At 36.5% G+C, this 26,281-nt stretch overlaps 1 protein-coding gene across 10 annotated transcripts in view; it reads left to right on the plus strand.

The window, feature by feature from the left end:
- Rfx3 (regulatory factor X3) overlaps positions 1-26,281 on the plus strand; it is a 243,934-nt gene that overhangs the window by 129,339 nt on the left and 88,314 nt on the right. For all 10 annotated transcript variants that reach the window (XM_087908011.1, XM_087908013.1, XM_087908014.1 and 7 more), the window contains 2 exons: positions 3,711-3,808; positions 18,119-18,377. In XM_087908011.1, coding sequence (XP_087764137.1) covers positions 3,711-3,808; positions 18,119-18,377 — 357 coding nt within the window. The remainder of the gene's footprint in view (positions 1-3,710; positions 3,809-18,118; positions 18,378-26,281) is intronic.

Below are 26,281 nucleotides of genomic sequence, written 5' to 3' on the forward strand. Positions count from 1 at the left end.
AACTTCCCTGAGTTTCATCTTACTCCCTGGGCTTTCCTCCTTGCCTTTGGACACTTCATCTCTTTCTAATGGCTTCATGTTCTGCTGTTAGGTCGTTTGAGAATGTGATGTGTGATAGCAGTTAGGAGTGTCTTACAGAGTTAATTCTCTACTATTTGATTTCCCCGTTTCTTGTGTGGTCAGAAGGAGACTGAGCCCATCAGGAGTATACTGCTCTCTGGTTGTATTTGAAGCCCAAATGAAACTTCTTCAGGTTACCCATAGCAGTTGAATAGTTTTAGCAAATAATCTTATGAAGCTTGTGTCTCAGTCTGTCTGTAGTCCTGCCACAGAAATAAGCCTTTTGGTAATTTTACTGGATTCACTTAAAGTCTACTTCAAGAAACTCTATCTAAAGACATGAAATTTTCTTCCAATCAGAACCTACACAGTGTGTAAGTGGACAAGCTAGCCAACCTCTGGTCACAGAGAGAATTTATGATGTCAGGAAACAAATTCTAGTTTCTATTACAGTAATTTCCTGCTGTCCATTTTTCTATCTTCTTTGTGAAGGGACAACCATGCTCAGGAGACTGAAAGTCTTCTTTTGGTTAATATGGACTGTCCTAGGATGAAGCCTGTAGATATTAACATTGTAGAGAAGTCCTTTTCCTCAAAAGGTGCAACAGGAGAAAATTTAAATAACTTCCCCCTGGAGTGTCCTGTTCAGTGTCATTTGGTGCTCATGAATCTTTACTTACAGCTACTCTCGTAGTCACAATGATGGTAAGAGTCTTCTTGCTAAGACATACTAAAAAGCTTATGGCAGAATTTATATTACTTTTAACCAGAGATGAGACAGTGTGTGTGTGTGTGTGTTTGTGTGTGCGTTACATGTTTATGATTTCTATCTTCCTAACTCTCTGCTCCTTAGACAAACCACTTTTCCCTTTGTTCCTTTTTTAGCATCTTTATTGCCAGTCGCATAGCAGCCTTTCACCTAACTGCCCTTCCATATCATCTTTTTAATCTGTGTAGAGCTCTCATGTAGGCCTGAATGTGCTGTTAATACAGCTTTATGTAGTTCTTAGGTTGAATACTTAGAACACTTGGTGCCAACTAAATGTATAAGGAATGCATGCTATTATAAGCAAGATAATTATCTTGACATGAGAAAGATTTTTTTTTACAAAGATACTAGAAAGCTCCTGCTGAATAATGGACTTAAAAACTATACATGGTTTCATTTACCATTGAGAAGGTTTCTGCTTTGAAGTATGATTCATGTTCTTTTTCTTGAAATACATCCAAAATAACATATTGTGTAAATTTGTCCTCAAAATATACTAATTGATTCTGTTGAACTAGCACATGTTCCTGTGGTGTGTAATTTGCTTTGAAATTCACTTCTATTGTAAATAATGCAAATCATAAAACTTGTGCATTAAATAAGCAAATAACTTCAGAGTGCTATGCTTTAAATGATGATATGAGTGCTTCTGTTTATTTAAATATATGTTCATGTGAAAGAGTTAGGTTTTTTCAACACCTAGTCATAGTAAATAGAAATGCTTTATTTCATATATTTACATTTTGGCACTGTATTTTTGATTAATGGACAGAATAACTCTCTGGTGTTGAATGTTGTTATAATGAGACCCTCATTACTGCCAACTTTCTAAGCTTTGAAAAGTTGATCCAAGGCCATTTTGAGTTTCATATATTAGAGTCACTATTAGTCAATGAATAGTTAATTATAAAAAAAATTGATTAACTGTTAAATCTACCTTTCTCTCTCTCTTTCTAATTTGTATTTTGACCACTAAACTCTTTACTAAAATTAAAAAATGGTGAAAAATATTACGATTTTTGGGGATTTATTTTTGAAGTAAATAAAATCAAAATATATAATCAATTTCATGTAGACTTTAATAATTTCCTTTTCTAAGGACATGGGTGGGGACAAATAGCAACAGATGAGCCAAGTTAGAGACTTCACAAGACATATGGGAAATAAAGCTATTGGAGATGGAGATGAACTATCCATAGGAAATTATTTTTCCTTCTCAATACCTACTTGAATTTTCCTGCATTAAGCTAGTGAAAATTAAAATTGGAAATCAGCTTCTAATGTATAACCTTTTAACATGGATCCAAACATCACTTGATGTTTAATAGAATATCAAATGATATTTGGATAATTTCGAATCCTTGTTGTTTTAGAAAGTGAAAATAGCATGCAGTGTGAAAATTTCACGTCTCATCTTTAGTGCTACATTAAGCAGCATTAAAAGCGGTTTTAGTGGGAAATGGAGAGATGGCTCATCAGCTAAGAGCACATGCAGTTTTTCCAGTAGACTTGGTTTACTTCCTAGCACACATATTAGACCGCTTGCAATTGCTTATAACTCCAGCTCCAGTGTTCTTTGTAGACACTTGCGTGCAAATGGCCTACATTCACACAGATATATCTACATAAATATGAAGAAAAATATGTCTTTTATAAAATGGTCTTATTAGTTTACTTTTGAATAATATGTGTTTCTTAGTAACTTCATTATTCTTCAATAAAAGTTGATGCCAAAAGTTAGAAGATAATATAAATTGCATAAATATTTATTGGCAGTTCATTTGCTGGGTACTGTGCATTATTTAACTATTGGGTAATTATTTGGCATTTACTGTTGGTTTAACCTGTTTGGAGCTTTGGGCAAATATAATAATAATTTTCAAATAAAATGGAATGGGCTGAGTTCTCAATTTGCATTGTATGACAGTGTTCATTGGTTGGAATAGACCTTTGTGGATTTCACTTTGCCCTTGATTTCACTAACTGTGATGTTGGGTGGAGAGGAGTATTTCAGTGGCTTTATAATCTACATCTATTAAGAAAGAACCCGTGTTGGGTGGCACCCTAGTACCTGAAATTTCATCTCTAGGGGATTCCATGCCTTTGATAAGTTAGTAGGCACCACAGTCATATGTTTTGTTTTCTATTTCTATTTGGCTTGTTACCTTTTCTTAGTAAGCAGGTTCATCTTCTTCTTTTCGAGTCTCCTTGAGACACCTTTAGTTCCTCCTTCCCAGAATTTTCTTAGTCTGATTCTCCTGCCTAGCCTATCCTGCCAGCTATAGGCTAGTCAGCTTCTTTATTAAACCAATTACAGTAACATATAATCACACAATGTAAAAGAATATTCCACATATGTGTATATGTCTTTCTAAATATGTGAAATACAACCTTGTTTAGCCCATATAGTGTTTCTTGTATGTGATATGTTTTCAGGAGAGCTTATCAATCCAATACCAAATGGTCAAAAGAATATATATGAGTAATATTATACGGACGGAGAGGGTTGATTTTAATCAAAAATGAATTTAGCATTTAGCTTTATAATTATTTAAAAATTAAAGTGGAGTAGAATTTTATAAACCATCAAAATTAGGGAGAAACTTGCAAAATGTAAGTGCTATATTTAATCTAAACATATAAGTTTCTTAACTTGAAAGTAGCATAAACCTAAGAGATTTCATCCCTAACTATCTCCTGCTGGAAAATCCGAGATAGATCTAATATGATATACTCTGTCTATTTACCATGGATCTAATATAGTATACCCTTTCTAGGAGTATTGTTTACCATGGATTTACGTCTACCACTTCCTGTGGATCTGGTGTGGTGTGCCTTTTGTATGTCTACCTCCTAACATGTTACTCATACTTTTTTTCAGGTGCAGCAGGTACAGACAGTTCAGCAGGTCCAACATGTCTACCCAGCTCAGGTGCAGTATGTGGAAGGAAGTGACACAGTCTATACCAATGGAGCAATGTAAGTCGGATGCTGAGGTTGGGTTAATTCCTCCAGCTTAGGGCAATACTGTTCTGTCTAACACTGTCCTCTGCTCCCGTGATTGTTTGCATGATTTTAACATTTTTTAAACCATAGCCGAGTTATTTAAATTACACTGATATTTAAAACTTGGTCTGTACAATATACACTCATATTTTCATCTTACTTAGCTTTCCCAGAATATTTTAGATTGTTGAAATTGCATGTACTTTAATAATTTTCCCTAAATTGAAAAAAGCTTGTATTTCCTGTTATTTATGGCCATGCTTTAATAATGCCTTAACATCTGTGATTTTCTAAATATTAAGATGAAAAGTGTGGGGCTTGTGTTCATCTGTAAATTTTTTTTAAAAAAAAACATATATTGGGAATTTTGTAGACTTCTTCACAGTTAAATCTATATGAGAACAATGATCTTTTATGAATCATATTTTCCTACCTAAGTCTGTCCACTCACATCTGTCTTATATTCTTTGCCTCAGCAGTAGTAGCAATTTGTAAATTTATTGGCTTTTGCAGCCATTTTAAATTGCAAGTCAATGTATTATTATAAATGAAGAATTTAAATTTAAATTTTTCCAAGTTGTCATCAGTGATTTCATCCTGGAGTTTTGTTAGCAAACAGAGTTTCTGAATGTCCCTAAGTGAATGTCGGTTCTCTCAGTGTCTTGCTTTTGGCCCTGTAGTGTCTCTGTTCCTTGCATCCCTGGAGTATATGTGTTCCTGCAGTAAATTTGTTCCTCGCATCCCTACAGGGTGGGGACTCCTCACATGCCTGCTGAATGAATGCTTCTTGCATCTCTACAGTGTGGCTGCTCCTCAAGATAACGCTGCTGTCTTTGTTTTTTCCCCCATGGTTACTTCCACTGATCCCAGTGATATCACCCTGTGAGCTCTCAGAAAGTCTGAGTTTTATTCACTATAGTAACTGTCAAAAGACGAGCATGCATGACAGAGTACAGTTGAAGTCATGTATCATGCTGTTATGACTAAAAGCTTATATTTGGTTTAATTATGTGTTAGTATTATAAGAGTGATACATGTAAAATATTCTGAACTTTCTGTTATTCCTTTATATTAGAGTGGGTTATGCGCTAACCAAATTTAGTTGTCAGAAGATTGCAGGATGCATTTAGTGTTCCTGACCTGGGGTCTGCATCATGATAGAGAGTGGAAGATGGAAAGAAAGCTCTTATTTGTCTCTTTTTCTATTTTTAGTTAGAATACAAAGTCATGGTTTCATTCTGGCATTTCTTTTTTTTAAAGAAAAATATTTTATTAATCCTTTAATTACATGTATATATGTGAGATGGGTGGATATGTGTACACAATTGCAGGTGCATGTGAGAGGCATACAATGCTCCTGTAATTAGCATTACAAACAGTTGTGAGATACGTAACATGCATGCTTGGAATTGAACTCAGACATTGTGGAAAAACAGTATATTCTCTTGATAACTTGGATAAATTTCCAGCACTTAAACAAATTTCCAGCACTTAAACAAATTACAGCCCACAAATTCATCTTTCTAAATAAAAAAATGCTTAAAACCTAGAAGCACATCATCACTCTTTGCAATTATCCAATGGGTAATTCTAGCTTGTTTTTATTGGTACTCGTCCCCTATCCCTTCCTCCTTGTGATGACCACCCCCCTTATACCTTTCCGTATGTGGCAGTTCTCTTGCTGTTTTCATATTACATGTCTTCCCTGTTTCTGAAACCATTTTTCATCTTGTCCCCTTCCTGGTTTGATGGTCTGTGTTTACTCTCACACCCAATTACACTTTCTCTTTCTCTCTCTCTCTCCCTCCTTCCCTTCCCTTCCCTTCCCTTCCCTTCCCTTCCCTTCCCTTTTCCCTTCCCTTCCCTTCCCTTCCCCCTTCCCTTCCCTTCTCCCTTCCCTTCCCTTTTCCCTTCCCTTTTCCCTTCCCTTCCCTTTTCCCTTCCCTTCCCTTTTCCCTTCCCTTCCCTTTTCCCTTCCCTTCCCTTTTCCCTTCCCTTCCCTTTTCCCTTCCCTTCCCTTCTCTCTCTCTCTCTCACACACACACACCATTAGGGGGTGAAGGAAAGGCTTAGCAGTTAAGAGCAGCTTTTCCGTAGAATCAAGTTTGATTACTAGTATCCAAGTGGCAGCTCACAACCTTCTGTAAGTTGCATTCCAGGGGAAAGGCCTTTTCTAGCCTCTGTGATCACTAGGTATGCACAAGGTACATACAACCAAAACATTCACATGCATAAAAAATTTCATTAAAAAATAAAACTTGGATCTGCATTAGAGAGAGAATATGCAACATTTTTGTTTCCAAGTTCAGGTTACCTTATCTGATATGCTTCCAAATTCATCTTTTTTTTCTGTAGGTTTTATAACTTACTATTCTTTATGGCCAAATAAAATGCCATTGTGTATATTTACCATTGTTTATATTTTTATAAAATATATAGATTAATTCTATTTTCTTTCTATTGCCAAAAAAAAAAATAAAAGAAGTGGTAAGATTGGTGTGCATGTCTTAATGAAGTAGTATATAGTGTTCTTTCTTTGAGTGTATGCTGTGTTGTGGAATAGCTGAATCTCATGGTAGTTTTAGGTTTTTTTTTTTAGAAAATTTAGCAGTAATTTCCATAGTATCTGAGTCAGGGTACATTGCACTAGCAGTGAATTAAGGTTATTCTCTCATACTCTTGATCATATTTGATATATTTTGCTTTTTCAGCGAAAACCATACTGACTGATAGGAGAGGGACTCTCAATGTACCTTTGATCTGCATTTCTCTGGTGCTTGATTATATTGAAACACATGAAAAACTATTTGTTGTTAATTTTTTTCTTCTTGGAAATGCCTATTTGGTTCATTAGATTATATTGGTTGGTTGCACACATGTGTGCGTGTATTTAATTTTTGCAGTTTTTACTATGGTCTAGGTAATAATACCCTTTCTGAAGTATAACTGACAGAATTTTCTGCCAATCTGTAGGCTGTCTGTTCGCTCTGCTGACAGTTTCTTGGCTTCCCAAACCTTTTTAATTTCGTGTAGTTAATTTTATCAGTTCTTAGAGTTGTTTCCTTTGTTATTAGAGTCCTATTCGGATCCCATTTAACAGTTCTTAGGGTTATACTGAATGCTACTAGAGCCTTGTTCAGAAATATTGTGCTTGTAACTGTAGATTGAAATATTTGTCCATAGCAGTTTACGGTTTTAGGAAATTATTTGCTATTATTTCAATGAATTACTTGTCTACACTATTTGACTTCCTCCCAATTCCTTCTAATTCATGGGTTATTGAGTCTCTTTAATGTAGTTAGACATTTCATATGCTTTGATCATCCTGTTAACATTTAAAAGTATGTTGTCTTAATGTATTATTGTCTTGACTTTGTCTTTTTGAAACTCATCCTTATACTTAGTCTGCTCATGAGGCATTCTTTTGTAATTTTCCAGTTTGATTGGCTTACATTTCCTTGTTTCTGTTTGGTTCCTCCTCAGTGTCTCAATTTCTTGGTTGAGATTTTTATCCATGTTTTTAAATTTGTACTTCAAGTTCCTAACTGTTTCAGTCACTGTGGTTACTTTCTTGTCTAGGTTCTGAATGGGATCCCATATTTTTATCATCGGCTCTATTAAGTGACCTTTATGGCCACTGATCCTTAAAAAAAAAAAGAATATAAATTCTGTCTTTGAAATTTTAATTATCTTAGAGCCTTTGCTTTCTATTTTTGCATAGTTGGGAGTTTGCGGGTGCTGTTAGAGGCCACTTGGTTGTTAGTTGTCATTGCCCCTGACAGCTAATGACAGCTAGCTACAGAGACTGAGGACAATGGGGTTTATATCTTTCAGGTCTGTACGGAGGAAGGTAGATGTTAAGAGAGTCTGCCAGAGTGGTTCCTTGTTTGTCCTGGTTTAAGGTTGAGTAAGCAGATCAACTTCACTACTTAGGAGGATGTGACTTTGAGCTTGAAATGGAGGGTAGCTTCTCAGAAGTGCTTTGTGATCCAGCTGAGAAGTTGTTATAAACATTGATTACTGCTCTTAAATGTTGTGCTTTGTTTGCGTTTTTCTGTCTTTGATTCTTCACATTGTCTTCTGGATAATTTTTAACTTTTAATTTAATTCTTAGTTAAATTTTAATTTAACGTTGAATTTTTAATTTTTTTTAACATATCAACTGGACTTCTACATGGTTTGTTTCTATGTGAGTGAGTTTGTCACAGTGCGTATGGGGATTTTTTTGAAAAAAGACCACTTGTGGGAGTACAGTTTTCCTTCCTCCGTGTGGGTGTCAGGAACTGAACTACAGTTATCAAGCATGATGGTATAAGCCTGTGCCTGCTAAGCCTCTTGGCCCTTTGCTCTTTCTTGTATATATGTAACTATCCCATATTATAAATATGAGTTAATGGTTTTATGTACTTGTAAAGCCATAGAAGAACAGTATCTCTGAAGCTGATTCTTTAAAATTGTGGGACTTGTATAAGTGCAGAAATGATGCCCCAGGAACTGTCTAGTGCCAACACTTATTTTCTGTGGCCACTAGCTCAGTTGATTAGATCATGACTAATGAGGTCTAGGTCACGAGTTCACTTGCTACAAAGTCCAATTAGCTTTGATCTGGACTGTGTGGGCCTAGATTGTATCTTCAGTTCTGAGTATCGTGACAATGAGCACTTTTGGTCAAGATAGATAAGACATGCTTCTAAGATCCCTTGTTACTGGCAAATATACACTTTGAATAGAAGTTCTAAAGTATCACTTCTATACTCAATAAGGAAATGTCATTATGTTGCTATGAATTATATTCAAGATTATAGTGAGTAGATTACTATGAATATTTTTATTCCTCAGGCATCGAAATAATTACTTTTTCAACATAATCTGTTAGAATCTGTTTTGTGCTTTTACACTGTTGCCATTAGACTGCTCGCAGTTTGTGTATCAAATGCCCATCTGAGAATACTTGTATTCTCTCTTTGTGTTCAGAAGATTTCCATATGTGTTAGGAAGGAAAATCTCTATTCTTCTGTTGTGTCACACAGAATTAATAGGCAGCTAGTATTTGATCTCTGACTTAGACCCCAGAGTCCCACTTCTATTTGATAATAACCACATTTTGCTAATGATCATCCTAGGGGAGAGGGACTCTGATCATTGTCATGAACTTTCAAGCACCCAGTACATGACCCAACAACCCGCACATGCTCAGTACTTCTGGTCTTCAATGCCTGTGTTACCAGCATTCCCATGTCGTGTAGACATAAGCACGGGGTCTTATCACTCAAGAGGTGATGACAGCACTCACAGATGTGAATATTCACTCATGAGAATGTGTAATCATCATCATTTCTGAAACTAAAGTGTTTACCTGGTTCTCGCTGCGAATATTGACAATTACTGCTAGCATAACAGGCTTAACAGTGTGGGTTAGTAAGTAGGCCTCTAATTCAGTTGAACAATTGAGACAGCTTTACAGTGCTGGGTGTTGGCACAGAATCATTTTTTACTCAAGGGAAAAGGTAACACACTTCATTCTTCTCCTGCTCGTTTTATCCTTGTTCTTTAGGTACGTAAGTTGCATAATTTGTTTATTTCCTTGCAGTGGTTCTCCCGAAGATATTTCTGCAAAGTGTAGGTCCTAGTTAGCTCTATTTGTACAATTTCATTTTCTAGTCATCTGTGTTACCATGGTTGAACTAACTGAGGAATGTCACATACCACAAGGAAAGTCCGTTGCATTCACAATCTCTTGGTTTTTTTCATAATCAGGTTTTAAAAATACAGTTATTTTTTCTTTATCACATCTCCTGACTTTACCCATCCACCTCATTCCTACACTATCATCAGAGAGGAAAGAATGATATAACCTATCTTATGACAAAGTTAAGACACCTGTTTTACAAGGGGTTCTCTGTGTAAGCCATTAAGTGGAACATCTGTTGTTTAGAGGTGATCAGCTTTTAGGACACAGAGGCGTCTGTGTGTTCGTATCTGTGCAGTATGTGGATTGATACCTTTTAGCCCTTTTGTCTGAGGGTACATTTATCATCAGCTCAAGTGTGAAATTTCCCAAACCATGTTTCACAAAATATGAGTCCCTTAAAAGCATACTGTGGTTACATAGATGAAGAGGATCCCAGTTCCTCTCCATAATAGAGCTTTCGAGGTTTTAAAAAGGTTTTCTAAAAGTCCTACATTTAGGACAAAGGAAGGTTAGAATTTAGGAAAGAAACCAAGTATTTCCAAAACTTTTACACACTGCACTTTGGGAGGTGACACTTTTGACATTTGTAATTTATTCAAAATCCATAAGCATGTGAACAGAATTGGGACTCAATTTTCTAAAAGTCACCTCTTTAAACTCCTGTGGTTAGTACATTTTCTGAAGGCCTCCACTTCCCTCTCCCATATACTTCAGATGATTAATAAGAAACCACTTTAGGTTGTTCTATTCCCCCTCAAGTGTTACAGCTAAGTTTCAGAATTTGCAGGTGAAATTATGTTTTCTTATTATCTTTAAAATCCTCTTTCCTTTAAAAAAAAAAAAAGATTCTGTAGACTCACCGTGACTAAGGAGTGAGGATGCTGTCTTCAGTGGCCTTCAGCCGATGCACAGGAGTGGTGTTATCCACTTCCCACTTAGAGCTCACCCAGCATAGCTGGTTCCATAGGAAACCTTGGAGAGAAAATTGACCATCTGGGAAAGGAGCTTGGATGTTTCTTTATAATTAAAGAAAGGCTTCTAGTGTTAGCTACATAAAAAGTTCCTGTCTCTTCAAAGATAAAAGACATACAAATGTAACTTCCTAGAATGTCAAAGTTGGTAAGATGGAGATCATTTATCCCCATTCCTTTTACAAACAAATAAACTGCAGCTCAGATAGGTAGAATCCACATTTTCTTACCTCCAGCATGCAGTGCTGTTAAGTGAAATGCAGCCTTTTGATTGTGCCTTATTTGTAGTTTAGAAAAGGAGAATGCCGGTTTCTGGTGTGTGTGTGTGGGGCGGGGTGGGGCTGACTTCCTTCCTTCCTTCCTTCCTTCCTTCCTTCCTTCCTTCCTTCCTTCCTTCCTTCTTTCCTTCCTTCCTTCCTTCCTTTGTTTTTTGAGACAGGATTTCTCTGTAGCTTTGGAGCCTGTCCTGGAACTTGCTCTGTAGATCAGGCTGGCCTTGAACTCACAGATATCCATCTACCTCAGCCTCCTGAGCACTAGATTTAAAGGCATGCGCCACCACTGCCAGGCTTTCTGTTTTGTTTTGTTTTTTAAAGAGAATTTTATACGAAGTATTTGCATAGTTCTTGTAGAAAGAAAAGAAACTTGTAATTTTAATGGCAAATTATTAAATATTTCATTATTATTCCCATGAATGTCTTTATGGTTTTTATTAAATTAGTCTAATTCTTTATATTTATGTGATCTATTTTGTAAACATTCAAGGAAAATGAATGCATTTCATTTAGGTAGAATTAGGATATGCAGAAAAGCCTACCTTTACAGAGTCTACAGCATCAGATACTGTAGCGTATGTAATACATTCTCATGTTGCTGTATATTTATAATGCGATTTATGGTGTGAAATTTACAAGCTATTTTATGTTCTTTATTTATTCCTTCCATAACGTTGTTGGATTTTATAATGGCAAACTTATTGTTTATATGATATCCAAACACCTTGATAAAATGCAAAGCACATAATGAGAGAGATTGTGTATATGGCCTTATACATGAGGCACTAGATGCTGAAAGGACGCAAAGTGGTTAGCGTTTAGCTCCATGGCTCAGCCATCCTAATGAATAAGTAAGGAGAGAGTATTCAGGGTTATGGTTAAAGTTTAGCTCGATTATCTCAGTCTTTCTAATGAAAAAGAAAAGGAGAGAATAGTCAGGGTTATACTTAGCCACGGCATGCACACCAAGGCATGATGGATGCAGATAGCATTAACTAGCTGAATTAAATGGGTTAGAGTCCTGGGATTTACATAGAACCCATAAGTTCAGCTCTGAAGAAGTTTCTGCCAGCAAATATGTACATATTCCCGTATCCACATCCATTACTTGTGCATATGGAGAATAATAGCAAGGTTTTGCTTTGGCTGTAGAAATAACATGACAATTTCATGACTCTTAGCCTTTGGCAGTTTGTGTGAAACAAACAAAATGAACACCGAGCACCTTTTTAAGTATGCATAAAAGTGCCTAGAAAGTTTGCTATTTCCAAAATGTTCAGGAGATTCCTGGAAAAATCGTGCTGAAACAAGAAATGAAGGATGTATTTAGTGTTTGTAGTGACAAGAACTCTTTGCTTTTTTCTTGGTGGTGTCTTTTGTTTTTGTTTTTTTTTTTAAAAAAATACATTCTTCAAAGCTGGATGTGGTAGCACATGCCTGTCTGGCAGATGGGAGACTGAGATAAGAGATTCCTGAGTTCGGTCTGTCCTGGACTGCACTGTGAGACATGTATGGTCTCATGAATACCATAACTATATAGACTAAATACTACTGCTGCTGCTGCTGCTGCTACTACTACTACTACTACTACTACTACTACTACTACTACTAATAATAATAATAATAGTAATACAATATTCTTGATATTGATTCAGGAGCTTAAGCATTACTTGTGTCTGACTTGGTTTGATTAGAGCTCCAGGGATACCATCAGAGTAATGCTTGCTTCCCAAAGATTAAAAGCCATGCAAGGATATCATGGCCTACTTCTCGTATCAACCCAGCATTTGAAAGTCTCCTCCATTTTCTATTTAAATATATGATTTGTTTTGTTTTGTTTTGTTTTTGTCAAAATCAAGTTCAGACAATCCACTCCCCACCTTTCTGAATTGTGTCCCTTCTTCCAGTCTTAGCCACAGTGTGTCTATGAAGCATCTAAGTCAACTGTGCAGTCCTGTGTGTGATGCTCTGTGGTTTTAGCTTGATCTCCCAGTGCCTGCCCCCTTCTCTTGCTCTGTGCTTATTTTATGGCTCATGAATCTTTTCCAACTAGAAGAAAATGTGAAAACTAAAGTAGCTTACTTTCCACTGCCTATTTTCATGCCAGCCTGAGGGTTATGTGGATTTCATAGATTTATTTGCAGTGCATGTTTGTTACTGATGTCTATTGAGAATTGCATGAAGAAAGCACATCTGGAAGATGGAATGATTCAGGTCCCTTGATATGTTTCTCTTAAGCTCTAGTAATAATGTCCACATTGATAGAACTGCTAAAATTAACATATGTTGGTTGGTCTCTTCAGACGTGGCTTTGGCTTTTCCATCAGCCCTTCTTTAGCATCGAAGGCCCCATTCTGAGTAAGACAAGTCATGTGGTACTAGTAAGTTGAGGCAATACAATCCTAAACTGCAACAGAAAACCTAAACCCCCCTTTACTGTCTTTCAGGATGATTCCTTCTTAGTTGTTCATAGATACTATTGATGTGTCTAGAACCTTGCTTTTTCCATGTGACATAATTCAGAAATGGACTGAGTTACTAAAAGAGAACCATAACTATGTCTTGCATGTATTGATATTTATTGCCCTATGCATATTTGTACAGCTGCTCACTCAACTGTACTTCAATAACAGCCTCAAATTGTCTTATTTTATTCATTGTTAAATGAATCTACTGTGTATTCAGTGAACACAAATTAGCATGAACTCCTTTTTCTTTTAATCTAAATGTGGTATCAACATGGCTATTTTTATTTTATTATATAAAGAAGATTTTTAGTTTGGGAAATTATACCAATGATAACAATTTTACATATATTTTAATAGTATTTCTTCAGTTTTTTGAATAAGTGTCTGTGACTGTTTATGTCATTGTCCTAAAGTAAAATTTATACCTGGATCTTTTGTAGTTATTTGTGAAAGGTATAATTTTTTTTAGTGTGGAATACTTCCTGAAGACTGTTATTCCTTTTTTGTGCTGTTTTTACTGGAAAAGTGTTTTCATATAATGTATTCTAATCACACTTTTGCTCTCCCTCAACTCCTCCCCGATCCCCCCACATCCACACCAACCCAATGCCAGACTTTTCTTTCTCTGTCTCTCACTTTTTAAACAAATAAACAAACAAAAACCAGGAAACAAACAAGACACACAAAAGCACAAAATCAGTTACCAAAATATACAAGCAAAAGACTAATGAGACAAAAAGTACACAAAGAAAGCAATATGAGGCAAAAAGTCTAAAGAAATTCCACTGGGTTCTTTTTGTGTTGGCTTTCGACTCGTGGCGTGGGGCCTACCCTAATGTGTAGTTAATATGCCCAATGAGACGCTATTGAAGAGAACTAATTTTTTTCTTTGCAAGCAGATACTGATTGTAGATAGCTTCTTGGTTAGGGATGCAAGCCTGTGTTCACTTCCCCTTTTCATTGCTGGACCCCAACTGGGTTGAACTTGTTACAGGCCTTGTGAGTGTTGCCCCAGTCTCTGTGAATTCACACGTGCCTCAGTCCTGTTGTGTCTGGAAGACACTGTTTCCATGCAGTCATCTGTCCCCTCTGCTCTTACACTCTTTCTGCATCCTCTTCTGCATAGGTGCCTGGGCCCTGAGCAGGAGGACTTGAAGACTTCCCATGTAGTACTGAGTGCTGCAAAGTCTTTACTCACTGAATATTTTCCTGTTCCTATGTTAGTTCCCATCTACTACAAGAAAAAACTCTTATGAGGATGGCTAAGTGAGACACTGATCTATTGGTGTAGCAGAATGTCATTAGGAGTCACAAAACCTCTTATCTTGCTGTAATTTAAATTGTGAATTGCAAGTTTTTTGATGGTTTAAATTTTCTCACTTAAATTTTAAGTCTTAGAAAATTTCACACAATTTCTCATGATTTAGCAAAATATAAAAATGTTTATTTAAGTTTATAAAGCTGGATGCTATGGCCAATAGAAATTGTGTTTTAAATTATAGGCTATTCCCTGTACTCAGTATAAACATATAACTGGATTATGTTGAGATTATAGATAGAAGTGAGTACAGTTTCATGGGATTATAGATTAATGATGAACTTGACAGTAAGAGTAATGAAAGCTGTATTTTAGCAGTGCAGAATGTTAGGAAAATAAAGACAATGAAATGTAAGGTCTGTGAGGAGCGCCTGTGGTAAGGACGGACACATGAAATCAATCTGAGAGGAAGAGCTTAAGCTGAACTACTAAAGCTTAGGACAAAGACGGGGAATAAGAAAGCAAAGCCAGAAGGGTGGAGAAAGTGGTGTCTCCTAGAGTAAACTGATGTGCAAAATACCCAATGTGGTATTACTGAAGAAAGATTTTAAGAATGTGACCATACCCAAGCCCTGAGATTATTATGTACAAACCAGCCCTGGTTCTTCCTACAAGGTTTTGAGCATTTTTGAAGGCCAAGGAGAATTTTGAAAACAAGAATCATAAAATTTTTTTAGCAAAATTTTCTTTCCACATTTGTATCTTAGAAAGTTTTTCTAAGATAAATTGAAGGCAAATTGGAAGACAGCCAGGTTTGAAGAAAGAAAACTCATCAGAATACAACTATAATAAATAACATTGTGAATTAAAGATTATGAGAATGGAAACAAGAATTGTAGTTTCACGTTTTATTTAGAAGAGAATTCTTAGACTTAACTGGCTCAGATCAATATAAGAGAAGCATTAGCTTTAATTTCAAAAACTGAAGGTTTAAGTACAGTTCTCTGCCCAGGTGAAGGGTATAGAAGAATAAGAACCTATGAAGCTGCCCGTGTTGCATACCATTCCTTTTTTCTTCATTTTTTCCTTTGATTGAAAATAGATTATTCTCTCATAGAATGTATGCTGATTACAGGTTCCCCTTCCTCTACTCCTTCCAGTTCCTCACCACCTCCCCTCCCCTCTGGATCTACTCCCTTTCTGTCTCTCTTTAGAAAAGAACAGACTTGTGAGAGATAACAAACATGGCAAAATAAAATATATTAAGATAAAGCAAACGTCATCACATCAAGGCTGAACAAGGCAACTCAACAGAAGGAAAAGATTCCTAAGAACAGGTACAAGAATCAGAGACCCACATGTTCACACACTCAAGAGTCCCATATAAAATACTAAGCTGAAAGATATAATATATATGCAGAGGACCTGATGTAGACCCACAATGGTCCTGCGCCTACTGCTTCAGCCTCTGTGAGTTCATACGAGCCTTGCTCAGTTGATTTAGAAGGCCTGGCTCTGCTGCTGTCCTATATGCCCTCTGGCTCTTACACTCTTTCCGCCTCCTCTTCAATGGAATTCCCTGAGCTCTGAGGTGAGAGATTTGATGGAGACATCCTATTTAGAGGTGCATGTTCCAAAGTCTCTCTCTCTCTCTGCATAATGTCTGGCTATAGATCTCTGCATCTCTTCCCATCTGCTGCAGGAGGAACTTCACTGATGATGAAAAAAAATACACTGATTTATGAGTATAGCAGAATATCAGTAGGAGTCATTTTATTGATACTTTTTTTTTTTTTAAGATCCGTAGTGTTTGCTTTTACTCTAGGTCTCTGGGCTATCTAGCCTCTGGTTCTTGTTCACCGAGCACTGTCAAGTTCAGTCTTATGAAGTGGGCCTTACCTAAAATAAGGCATTGGTTGGCTACTCTGACAAGTTCTATGCCTCCATTGTCCTAGCATGTGTTGCATGCAGGAGCAGTTGTAGGAGACAGGGTTTGTGGCTGGACTGGTGTTTACATTTCTCCTTTAGTAGTCTTCAGAGTGCCTTGGCACACCAAAGATAGAATAGAGAGATCCAGGCTCCATATTTGCACCAGCACAACATCTCCAGGTTCAATGAGTTGTGTAGGTATTTAGAAATAAGTGTTGGCTATTAGAAATTCAGATGTTAAAATTCTTAAATTAGATCTAGAAAATAAAATAAATAGTACCCCAGCTCTGTGATAGCTTACCCTGAGCATACATGTATCATGCAGTACGTAGTGAATGCCTGTGGTCTAAGTTAAAGTGGCAAGAAAAGCAGAAACCACAACAACCTTGGCATATCAAACATGCTAGAAACATGGAGATTAGCAAGGGGGTTGAGGGATAACAGTGAATGTGAGGAGTGGAAATGAAATTCCATAGAAAGTAAAGCACAGGCTAGGTGATACCCAAGTGCCAGGCTTGTCCACATGTGGGGGTGGAGTTAGAGAATAGAAAGCCCTGGAAATGTTAGTTTGTCGTTTGAAATTTTAAAGATATAAGCAAGTGAAATGTTTGTGACTGTACGTTTTTATATTTCTGTAGCCTTATAACTTCTTGTGAGCTTTTACACATTAAAAAATTTTTAAAAAGCTTGAAGGTATCCTATAACGTAAGATGTCATCTACTGAAAATGACAAATCGGGTAAACTTAATCAGAACAGACAAAGAAGAAAAGGGCAACATGGAGTGGTCAACAGCATCATTCTGCAAATAGGTCAAAAAGAGACACGGGCTGGAGGAGCCTTTTAGCCTGGTATTTACATTTGATCACAAGTGACCTTATTAAACGCCACTTCACTGAAAGGCTAAGGGCAGAAGCTTGACCAGACTTTTGGGGAGGTGGAAAGTGAGTACGTGAAGAGCTGGCACAGTCATTAACAAAGGGGAGAGCTCCTGCAAAGACACGAGTAGTGCCTTAGCTCAAGACCTCTTTGGTCTTAAGGAAGGAATCCACAGAAACTTCTTCATACATAAGGGGTAGTCACTAGTTTTCCATGGATGGGAAGTAACACGAGAGACTGACTTGTCAGGTCCCGATTGTGGCAGATCTGTCTTCCTCACAGTAGCTCATACATGAGCTTGTAAATGCGAGGGAAGAATTTGTGAACAGATTTCTTGCAGCAAGCTGACCTGTTAATGGGTTGGAAATGAGCGCCTATTCAGGGTAAATATACAACACTACAGAAACAAGTTAAGGTTCTCTTTAAAGAAACCAGCATTTAACTGGGAGGGGAACTCAATTCGTCTGTTTCATAGAAGAATACAGAAGACACCTGGTTTCAAATGCAGGACATTAATAATGTGTTTTTAAAAATATTTGTATTAAAACAGTCTTTCCGGGCATGCCTTTTATCTCAGCACTCAGGAGACAGAGGCAGGTGGATCTCTGTGATTTCAAGGCCAGCCTGGTCTACAGGAGTTAGTTCCAGGACAGCTAGGGCTGTTACACAGAGAAACCCTGTCTCAAAAAACCAGAGAGAGAGAGAGAGAGAAAGAGAGAGAGAGAGAGAGAAAGAGAGAGAGAGAGAGAGAGAGAGAACAATCTTGATATAAACAAGTTAGTAAATTTCTTTGTTTTTCTTTTCCTTCTAAAGCCGAACAACAACTTATCCTTATACAGAAACACAGATGTACAGCCAAAACACTGGAGGAAATTACTTTGATACTCAAGGAAGTTCAGCGCAGGTGACAACCGTGGTGTCCTCCCACAGTATGGTGGGTACTGGTGGGATTCAGATGGGCGTCACAGGAGGACAGCTCATCAGCAGCTCCGGAGGAACCTATCTGATTGGCAATTCAATGGAGAATTCTGGTCACTCAGTGACACACACAACTCGGGCCTCCCCAGCGACAGTAAGTGTTTCGCGTTTTATTTCCGTTAGCCTCTGTGGCTTGTATTGTACTGTTTTCCTCTATAGAGGGAAGCAAATCACACAGACTTGAGTAGGGCAAATTGTATTGTGCAGTTTTCATATCCTGCCACTTTACATGCTGTAACAGGTAGCAGTATGAAGAACGTTACTGATATGTATGCCCTAATTCAATAATTACTCTTTATCAGTAATAGAAAACTAGATAAAGAGAAATTAATTTTCCTAATGTAAACACTGACTTTGCTATATTTTGGGGCTCATGCCTGGAATGTTAGCACACAGAGATTGAAGCAGAAGGAGTATTGTGAATTCAAGGCCAGACTGAATTATATAAACTGTACTATAGTTTGTTTATACATTTAAAAAACTGGTTTGCTTTTACAATAGAAAGTCACATGTACTTGTTTTATCAAATTTATATTAATACTAGTATTTAATTTAAAAAAAATATGTGGACTACATGCCTGTTTCCTTGGTTCATGAGAGGCGGGGGGAGGATTGTGAGTGTGAGACCAGACTGGGATATGTCGTGTGGCCGTCAGGAGATGGGTTGCCCTGTGCTGTATTTCATTTGCCAGAGTCGCATTGCATCTACCAAAGAAAGCTCTGGGATGCCCTGGTGACAGTGATTCATTTATAAGACACTTGTGTCAGGGCTGTGACCAAATGATGAATGAAGACACATCTTCATAGAGCACTTCTCAAACATTTAAATTTAAATATGCATTTTAACAGAGAAGGATGGCTTGCCATTATGAGAGTATTAATTTGCTGAAGTGGTTTCAGGAATATAGGAAGTTATATACCATTTGATATCATCAAGCTGTAAGGTCAACTATGTATAAAAGGGAGAAGGATCACCGAAGACAAAATAGCAATGGAATGGACTTCTTACTTGATTGATATGAAATAGTGGTTGTGGGCTAGGGTTGTACTTCAGCAGCATCGTGACGGCGCTTTGTGTGCTCAGGGTCCTGAGTTCCACCCCTAACTCTGCAAAGAGGTGGGGAGTGTAGAGGTAGGGTTTTTGAATTAAGTGTATACTCACTTTTCTCATTTTGTTACCATGTCTTTTGTTCCTGAAGTGACATGAGGAAGTAGTGAATTAGGGAGAAAACAATAGCAGTATGAGGCTTCTAGTTTTCACCTTCCGGGTTTCCTTCAGAATGTTCTATGTACTTTGTGTTACTCTTCTGTATTTATTGTACTGACTTGTCCCCTCTCTCATCATTATTATTGACCTTTCCCTCATCAGATTTTAGAACTCTCTATTTTTATTGACTTCGGTGTTTTTTTAACACCAGAACAGCTGTTCTGTGTAGATTTTTTTTGCATTTTTGTACATACTTTTGAAGTGCTTTTTATATTTATTGGCTCTTGCTTTTAATAATCTTACACTTCTAAATTTTTCAATCATACATGTGTTTATACAGACTACAAAATAAAGAAGTTACCACTAGTCAGCCATATCCTATCTAGCCTTGTTACTCTATCCCTAAAACAAAGTGCTATACTAAGTAATTTTTTATTTAAAATCATGACAATTACTGAAAGAATTATGAAATAGCTTAAGCAAAACAGTAAGTTTATATTTATCACAAAAGGAAAATGGTACTGGTAGTTTATCGATGCCTATTGCGATCCATGTCAAATGTCATTCCCAGCGGTAGGGAACGATTTCTCAAGGCTGTGTGAGTTGCCTCGTTTTTCACTTCATCTGCTCTCTCATGCTGACATGCCTTCCTTCTGACCTCATCCTTTCCTACTTCCATCTCTTGTGGCCATTCCCATTTGCCTTCACAACAATTCTAGTACTAAATATCCCCAATAACAACTTGATTAATGTTTACTTAATTTGCAAGTTCTGTTGCTAAATTAACTAAACATTATCTTTTAGATCATTTAAATATATATTTAAAAGTATTAAAAGAATTAATTTTATAATTTTTTTAACCAGTGGATGCCTTTGTTTTTCTATACAGAATATGCAAGATGACATTACTCCTAGTTTTTCCACTATACAACTTTGAAATAATTTATTATTTTATCAGTTTATCAAATGGACTCATAAATAACTGAGTTATTGCAAATAAGAATGATTGGAACTCTTTTTAAAATAGCAATTTATTATAGATATAAATAAATATAGTTATAAATTTGTACTCAAAATATCCATTTCTGGGGAGTGATGAGTCTGATGTGTTTGCAGTTAGGGTTATTTTCTTTTTACATCAATACTTCCTTTTTAACTGAACATGTAAAAGTTGACTAAGAAATTTTGTGTATGCAGACCCTCACTGAAAGCATAACTATGAGTTATTTAAATCTATCTATATACATCTCTCAGTGTTTATTAGGTTTCTTGAAATCCTTTAATAAGCTATATATTTGATTTACATCTCACCTCAATAATGCTGAACATATTAGTTCAAATCACTAATAATAAGTGTGTTATTTCTTTTATCACTTTTCAGTTTCATTTATTATAGCAAATTAGCGAAATTAAGTGTTATTTACCCCTGGAACTTTTCATACTATTCTTCTCTTGCCAAATCCTGAAAATCAATACACTTCTTCATTGTTTTGATGACTTGAGATCGGCCTGCATCTAGTAGGTGCTTCTTGCTGCCATGTGTCTTTTTCAGTCCCCGTAGAACCGTAGGCATGTCTGTAAGTATAGTGTCTGGCAGCATGCCTTTCCACACTAGGCCATATGCTATATGCCATTTAAGTTCAGTTTCTCTGACTGATCTTGTTGTGTCTCTAACATGTAGCATAGCTAATATAATTGACTATAGAAATTCCTGGTGTCTTAGCCAACATGCCTGAGTGCAGAAAAGAGACAGCTCTCTACATCTGCAGATCTCTCTTTTGTGGATTCAATCATAGAAAATGCTTGGGATAAAATTACAGTACATGTACCTACATTTTGCTTGCTATTCTTTCCCAAAAGATATAGTATATTAACTAATTTGAAGCATGTTTATGTTGTGTTAGGTTTTATAAATAATCTAGAGACAATATAAACATTCTGGCATTCAAGATAGTTTAGCAGGTAAAGGTACATCCCACCAAGCCTGATAACCTGCATGCAGTCCTCAAGACTCACATGGAGAAAGAGAAAATTGACTCTCAGAAGTTGCCTTCTTACCTCCATATGTGGAAATGCACACATATACACCTACACACACACCTCACTTCTGTTAAAAGAAAGTACACAAGTGTTCTGATAGATTGTATACAGCTAATTCCATATCTTAAATAAGGGACATCTGGTTTCTGATGAACATTCATGAAAAACAAGGGGCAGCCGTAGTCAGCCTGGCATTGCTGATGAGCAGAGCGGGAAGTGCTGTAGCGTCACCAGCTCACTTCATTCAGTTGGTAGGAAACTGGTTAATATCCTTGGGAAGACAGCTGAGCACCATAACTCACTTCCAGACTGGCAGCATCCTACCTCTGTCCTCAGATGATGCTTATACAGTTCACAGTTCAAATACAGAAATATTTGCACTTAGAATTATTAGGAAGAACATCGTGTCCTCAGAAGCTTAATGTGCAAACAGCCTCTTATGGCATGCTATGGAAGAAGGTCGGTGATTTTACATAAAAACCCCAGTGGAAAAAAATCGAGATCATCTCCTGGTATACTTGGATGCCTAGGCTAAAACATCTTATTGGAATCATCTTTGCTCTACTACAGTCATCTGGATTATCTGTAGAATTTTTATTTCAAGTATTATTTGCTTTAATTTTATAACTTTAGATGAAAAAAGCTTTATTAGGGTGATTTAATATATCATATTTGTCTTGCTATAATGGTAATGAATTTTATATTATGAATATATTATGGGGTAAACTATTAGTATTCCTATTTGCTGACAACACTACTGTTCGTTTTACTTATTATATCATGTGGTCATTAAGAACCCATATCTTGCGGGTGGGAGTGGTGCACGCCTTTGATCCTAGCATTTGGGAGGCAGAGGCAGGCGGATCTCTGGGAGTTTGAGGTCAGCCTGGTCTACAAGAGCTAGTTCCAGGACAGGCTCCAAAGCTACAGAGGAACCCTGTCTCTAAAAACAAAACAAAACTACCAAAAAAAGAAAAGAAAGAACCTATATCTTTATAAATAATATATGTGTATGTCTATATGTACATATATATTATAAAAATACATATATAAGACATTTTATGCTGATACTAAAAATTTTAAGAAATATTAGCAGTTTTATTGGATCACCATTAGATATGAGTTTAGTTAAGTAGTTTTAGATTTAATTCAGTTGAAATGAGGGATCGATTGTTGCTGTGTCACAGACCGTAAGGTATGGGAGTTGGTTATTGTCATGAGTCTGGACTCATCCAACTCTTCCCTCTGACTGTGTCATTCTTTTTCTCTCATTTTATTTGAAATTCTTGGTTTGTTTGTTTGCTTGTTTTGATAGCATCCTCATTTATAGAATTTAAGAACTTTGAAAATGAAACAATTTTCATGTGCAAAGCAAAAACTTGTGACTGCAGTGATATTTTTGTGCTTATAACAGCATATTATATCTTATACTTTCCCAGACAGTAAATGCAATATGATTTAAGAACCTTAACCTCTATTAAGCAAAATATTATTTGTATTTTTTATTAAGTTATTTTTGTTCTTCATAAGTAAATAAATAGCATTATATTAGGCATTTTGAGGCTGTGCTATAAAATTAATTTTAGGACCTATATGTAATAATAATTATATACATTTAAAAGCTTTTAGTAAAATTTGATTCTGCCAAAAAAGCTAAATAAAATATGTGGATAATAATATCTCTTCTAATTAATGTAAAATATACCTTAACTATTTGATATGAATAAAACTTAGCTTACTTTATATAATGTAGAGAAATCTGATTCATTTTAGAATTTTAGGTGTTCTTATTTCTTTTTCCTGTACTTTAAGTGTTCATGAGTCCATGTAACATATGCTCTTTCTAAACAAGTGTTTTTTAACCGCACAGAAAACCACTTGCCTTCTTAGTCCCTTTTGGATGTTGTAGCAATAGTCAGTTGTTTTATTTCAAATTTTGTTAATTTTTATATGAATTACTCAACCATTCTTAAATTGTACATTGAATAGGTCAAATAACAAGCATGCTATGTCTGCCTCTCTCCCTGGCCTCTTTTGTCTTTTCAGAAGCAATCACTACTGCTAAGTCTTTAGGTTTCATTCTAGAAATATCCCATAAATATACAAGCAGAACAGTTCATTTTTTCACACAAATGAAAACAAAATAATTTTTAATTTTTTTACCTCTAATGATGACATAGGGAACTTTTTTCATATTAGGGGTATCAATGACTTTCTTACATTTATGAAAAATAATTAGGTTAAAAATAGCTGATTTGTCTATTTTACCTATTGGTCTTTGAGCTATAGCTTTATAATTACATAAAACAATGTAGTCATATAACATCAAATTTTATTTGTCTTCTGTAATGGTAAGCTGGGAAGAAAATAATTTTAAAGTTGGGAATATGTATAATTGTATATGAGTCAGATTTCTTACTGTATTAAGAAATCAGAAATTTCTTATTACTGATAATAATCAGTCCCCGCTAGCATGTTTAAGAAAGCTGTACTTATATGAGCAGAAGCACACGTAATCTTAGCATTTCTCTTTTGCTAAGATCAAACTGAGCTTTCAAGTGAAATTTTCAGATGGAACCAGGAATCTTCTGCTTCCAGCACAAAATCATAAAATGACTGAAGGCTCTGGGACCTCGTTTTAAAGTTTTTAATTAAAGGGGACTTTGGCTTGCATGTAGTCTCCATCTATGCTTCTGCGTTCCATCCAGCAGCTCCCAACTCCAGCAGGTAAGAGCCAGAGGCAGTAATTCTACACTTAAGGCTTAGACCGTTCCCCTCTTAGAGATCTCGATAAACCAGAAGGTTAAGACAAATGAAATTATGGCCTCTGGTCTCTTAAAGAAACAGAATTCCACAAATTTTTAAAGATGTTACAGTAATGACTAGTTTATTTGGGGAGGGAGGTATTTCATATTGTAGCTGCATTTTAGACTAAATAAGTCTATTGCAATATTCCAGAAATAGCTACATTTTATTTCGTATAAACCTGAATTAAAAAGGTTATTAGCACTGGTAAATAGTAAAGTAAGTTGTGTCCCTCGTGGCTGGCTGTGTTGTTTTTGTCTTCATATTCCTTCAATTTACAAATCAAACTCCAAATCTACTAGTTGAATACTAACTTAGTATTTTATTCATAAAAATTTTGTATATAGCTAAAGTGTGAAATACATTGGTGATATATTAAAACACACTGTTTTTTATAACATTTAAGTCAATGTTAGACCCATAAAGCTTAATATTTCTTCCTGATTTGGGGGAGAAACGCAACACACACATGTGAATAATTAGCAGGTTTCCAGAGAGCGGGATTTTCTCATGTACTCATGTTTGTGAGTTCAGCTTCCACAACATGGCGTGTGACTACATTCACTGTGTACATAGTTACAGTTGTGTTTGCCATCCACAGAAGTAGCTCCTTTATCCTGTTATATTTTCCTTCTGTAGCTTGGGTTCAATTCTAACTGCAGTAAATTTCATAGGCTAGAAAGTTTGTTATATATTCACAGATTATGAGAAAAAATTTTACACATCCATTTTCAAACTTTTTGGTTTAAGTTTAATGAGTTTTCCATTTGTCTTATAAGAAAGAAAGATAAGGTCACTCTTCTCTTAATATACTTATCGTATAGCCGAGGTGGCCTCAGGTTATTGATCCTCTGTCTTCAGCACCCTGGATGCTAGACTTATACACATGTATAAATTCAGATGCACGTAGATAATGTGATTTCCTTAAATCTTTTTGCTTTCCAAAAAGCAAGAGATTGCAACAAAACATGAAAATGAAAGAGAAATTAAAAAATCGGAATTTTAGTTGATGTGGTGGTATCTGATAAATTACAGAGAATCAGATGAAACCATTTAAGAGATTTAGTGAGGTAGCTTCAAATTCTGGAATTAATAGTTCCTAGACGTAAGCAGTGTTAGCAAATATAATCAGAACAAAGTTATAGTTTACAGTTAAAAAGGGATTGTCTCAGCCAGGTAGTTGTAAGCTTCCGCACTTTTCTGTGGACACCCGAACCTTGAAACAGGCGCGCGCTTTTCCTGACTCGAGCCCACGAGAACGGACGACTGTCCTAAGGGTTTGAACACATGACACACACACAAAGAGACCGGGCTCATCTGCCAAGGAGCAAGTGGCAAATGGCAGCTTTATTAAGCATAAGTCGGGTATACATACTGTGGGGCAGAAAGACACCAGCCCCCCATCAGGAACAAGGAAAGAGAAAAGTCAGGGGGCCGCACCCAAGGTCGGAGAGCAGCTGAACAGAGAAAAGAGGAAGCCAGGTGGGCGTGCTCAGGCTCAGAGAAAAGCTGACCCGGGAACCTTGCCTGCGGGCGAGAACCTTGCTTGCAGGTGGAATTACCATGACAGTAGAGGGAGAGTTCTCTCTAAGCTATACCCTTGGGCCATAGGTGAAATTAACATAACAGGAGAGGGCAGTTCTATGCTACACCCTCAAGCTGATGCAGTGGAACCAGGAATCAGAACAGCCCTGCATAGCGCCTCGGAAAAATGGGGAACCTGTGTACCTACAGGTAGTGATGGTACACGCCTTCAATCCCAGCACTCATGATGCAGAGTTAGGCGGATCTCTGTGAGTTTGAGGCCAGCCAGGTCTACAAGTGCTAGTTCTAGGACAGGCACCAAAGCTACAGAGAAATCTTATTTTGAAAACAAGCAAACAAAAAAGTGATTGACTCTGAGGTGTTAAAATTAACATTAAACCTTGATCCCAAGTTTCAGAAAG

Source organism: Myodes glareolus, chromosome 7 (genome assembly GCF_982192425.1).
Source record: "Myodes glareolus chromosome 7, mMyoGla1.1, whole genome shotgun sequence".
NCBI lineage: Eukaryota > Metazoa > Chordata > Mammalia > Rodentia > Cricetidae > Myodes > Myodes glareolus.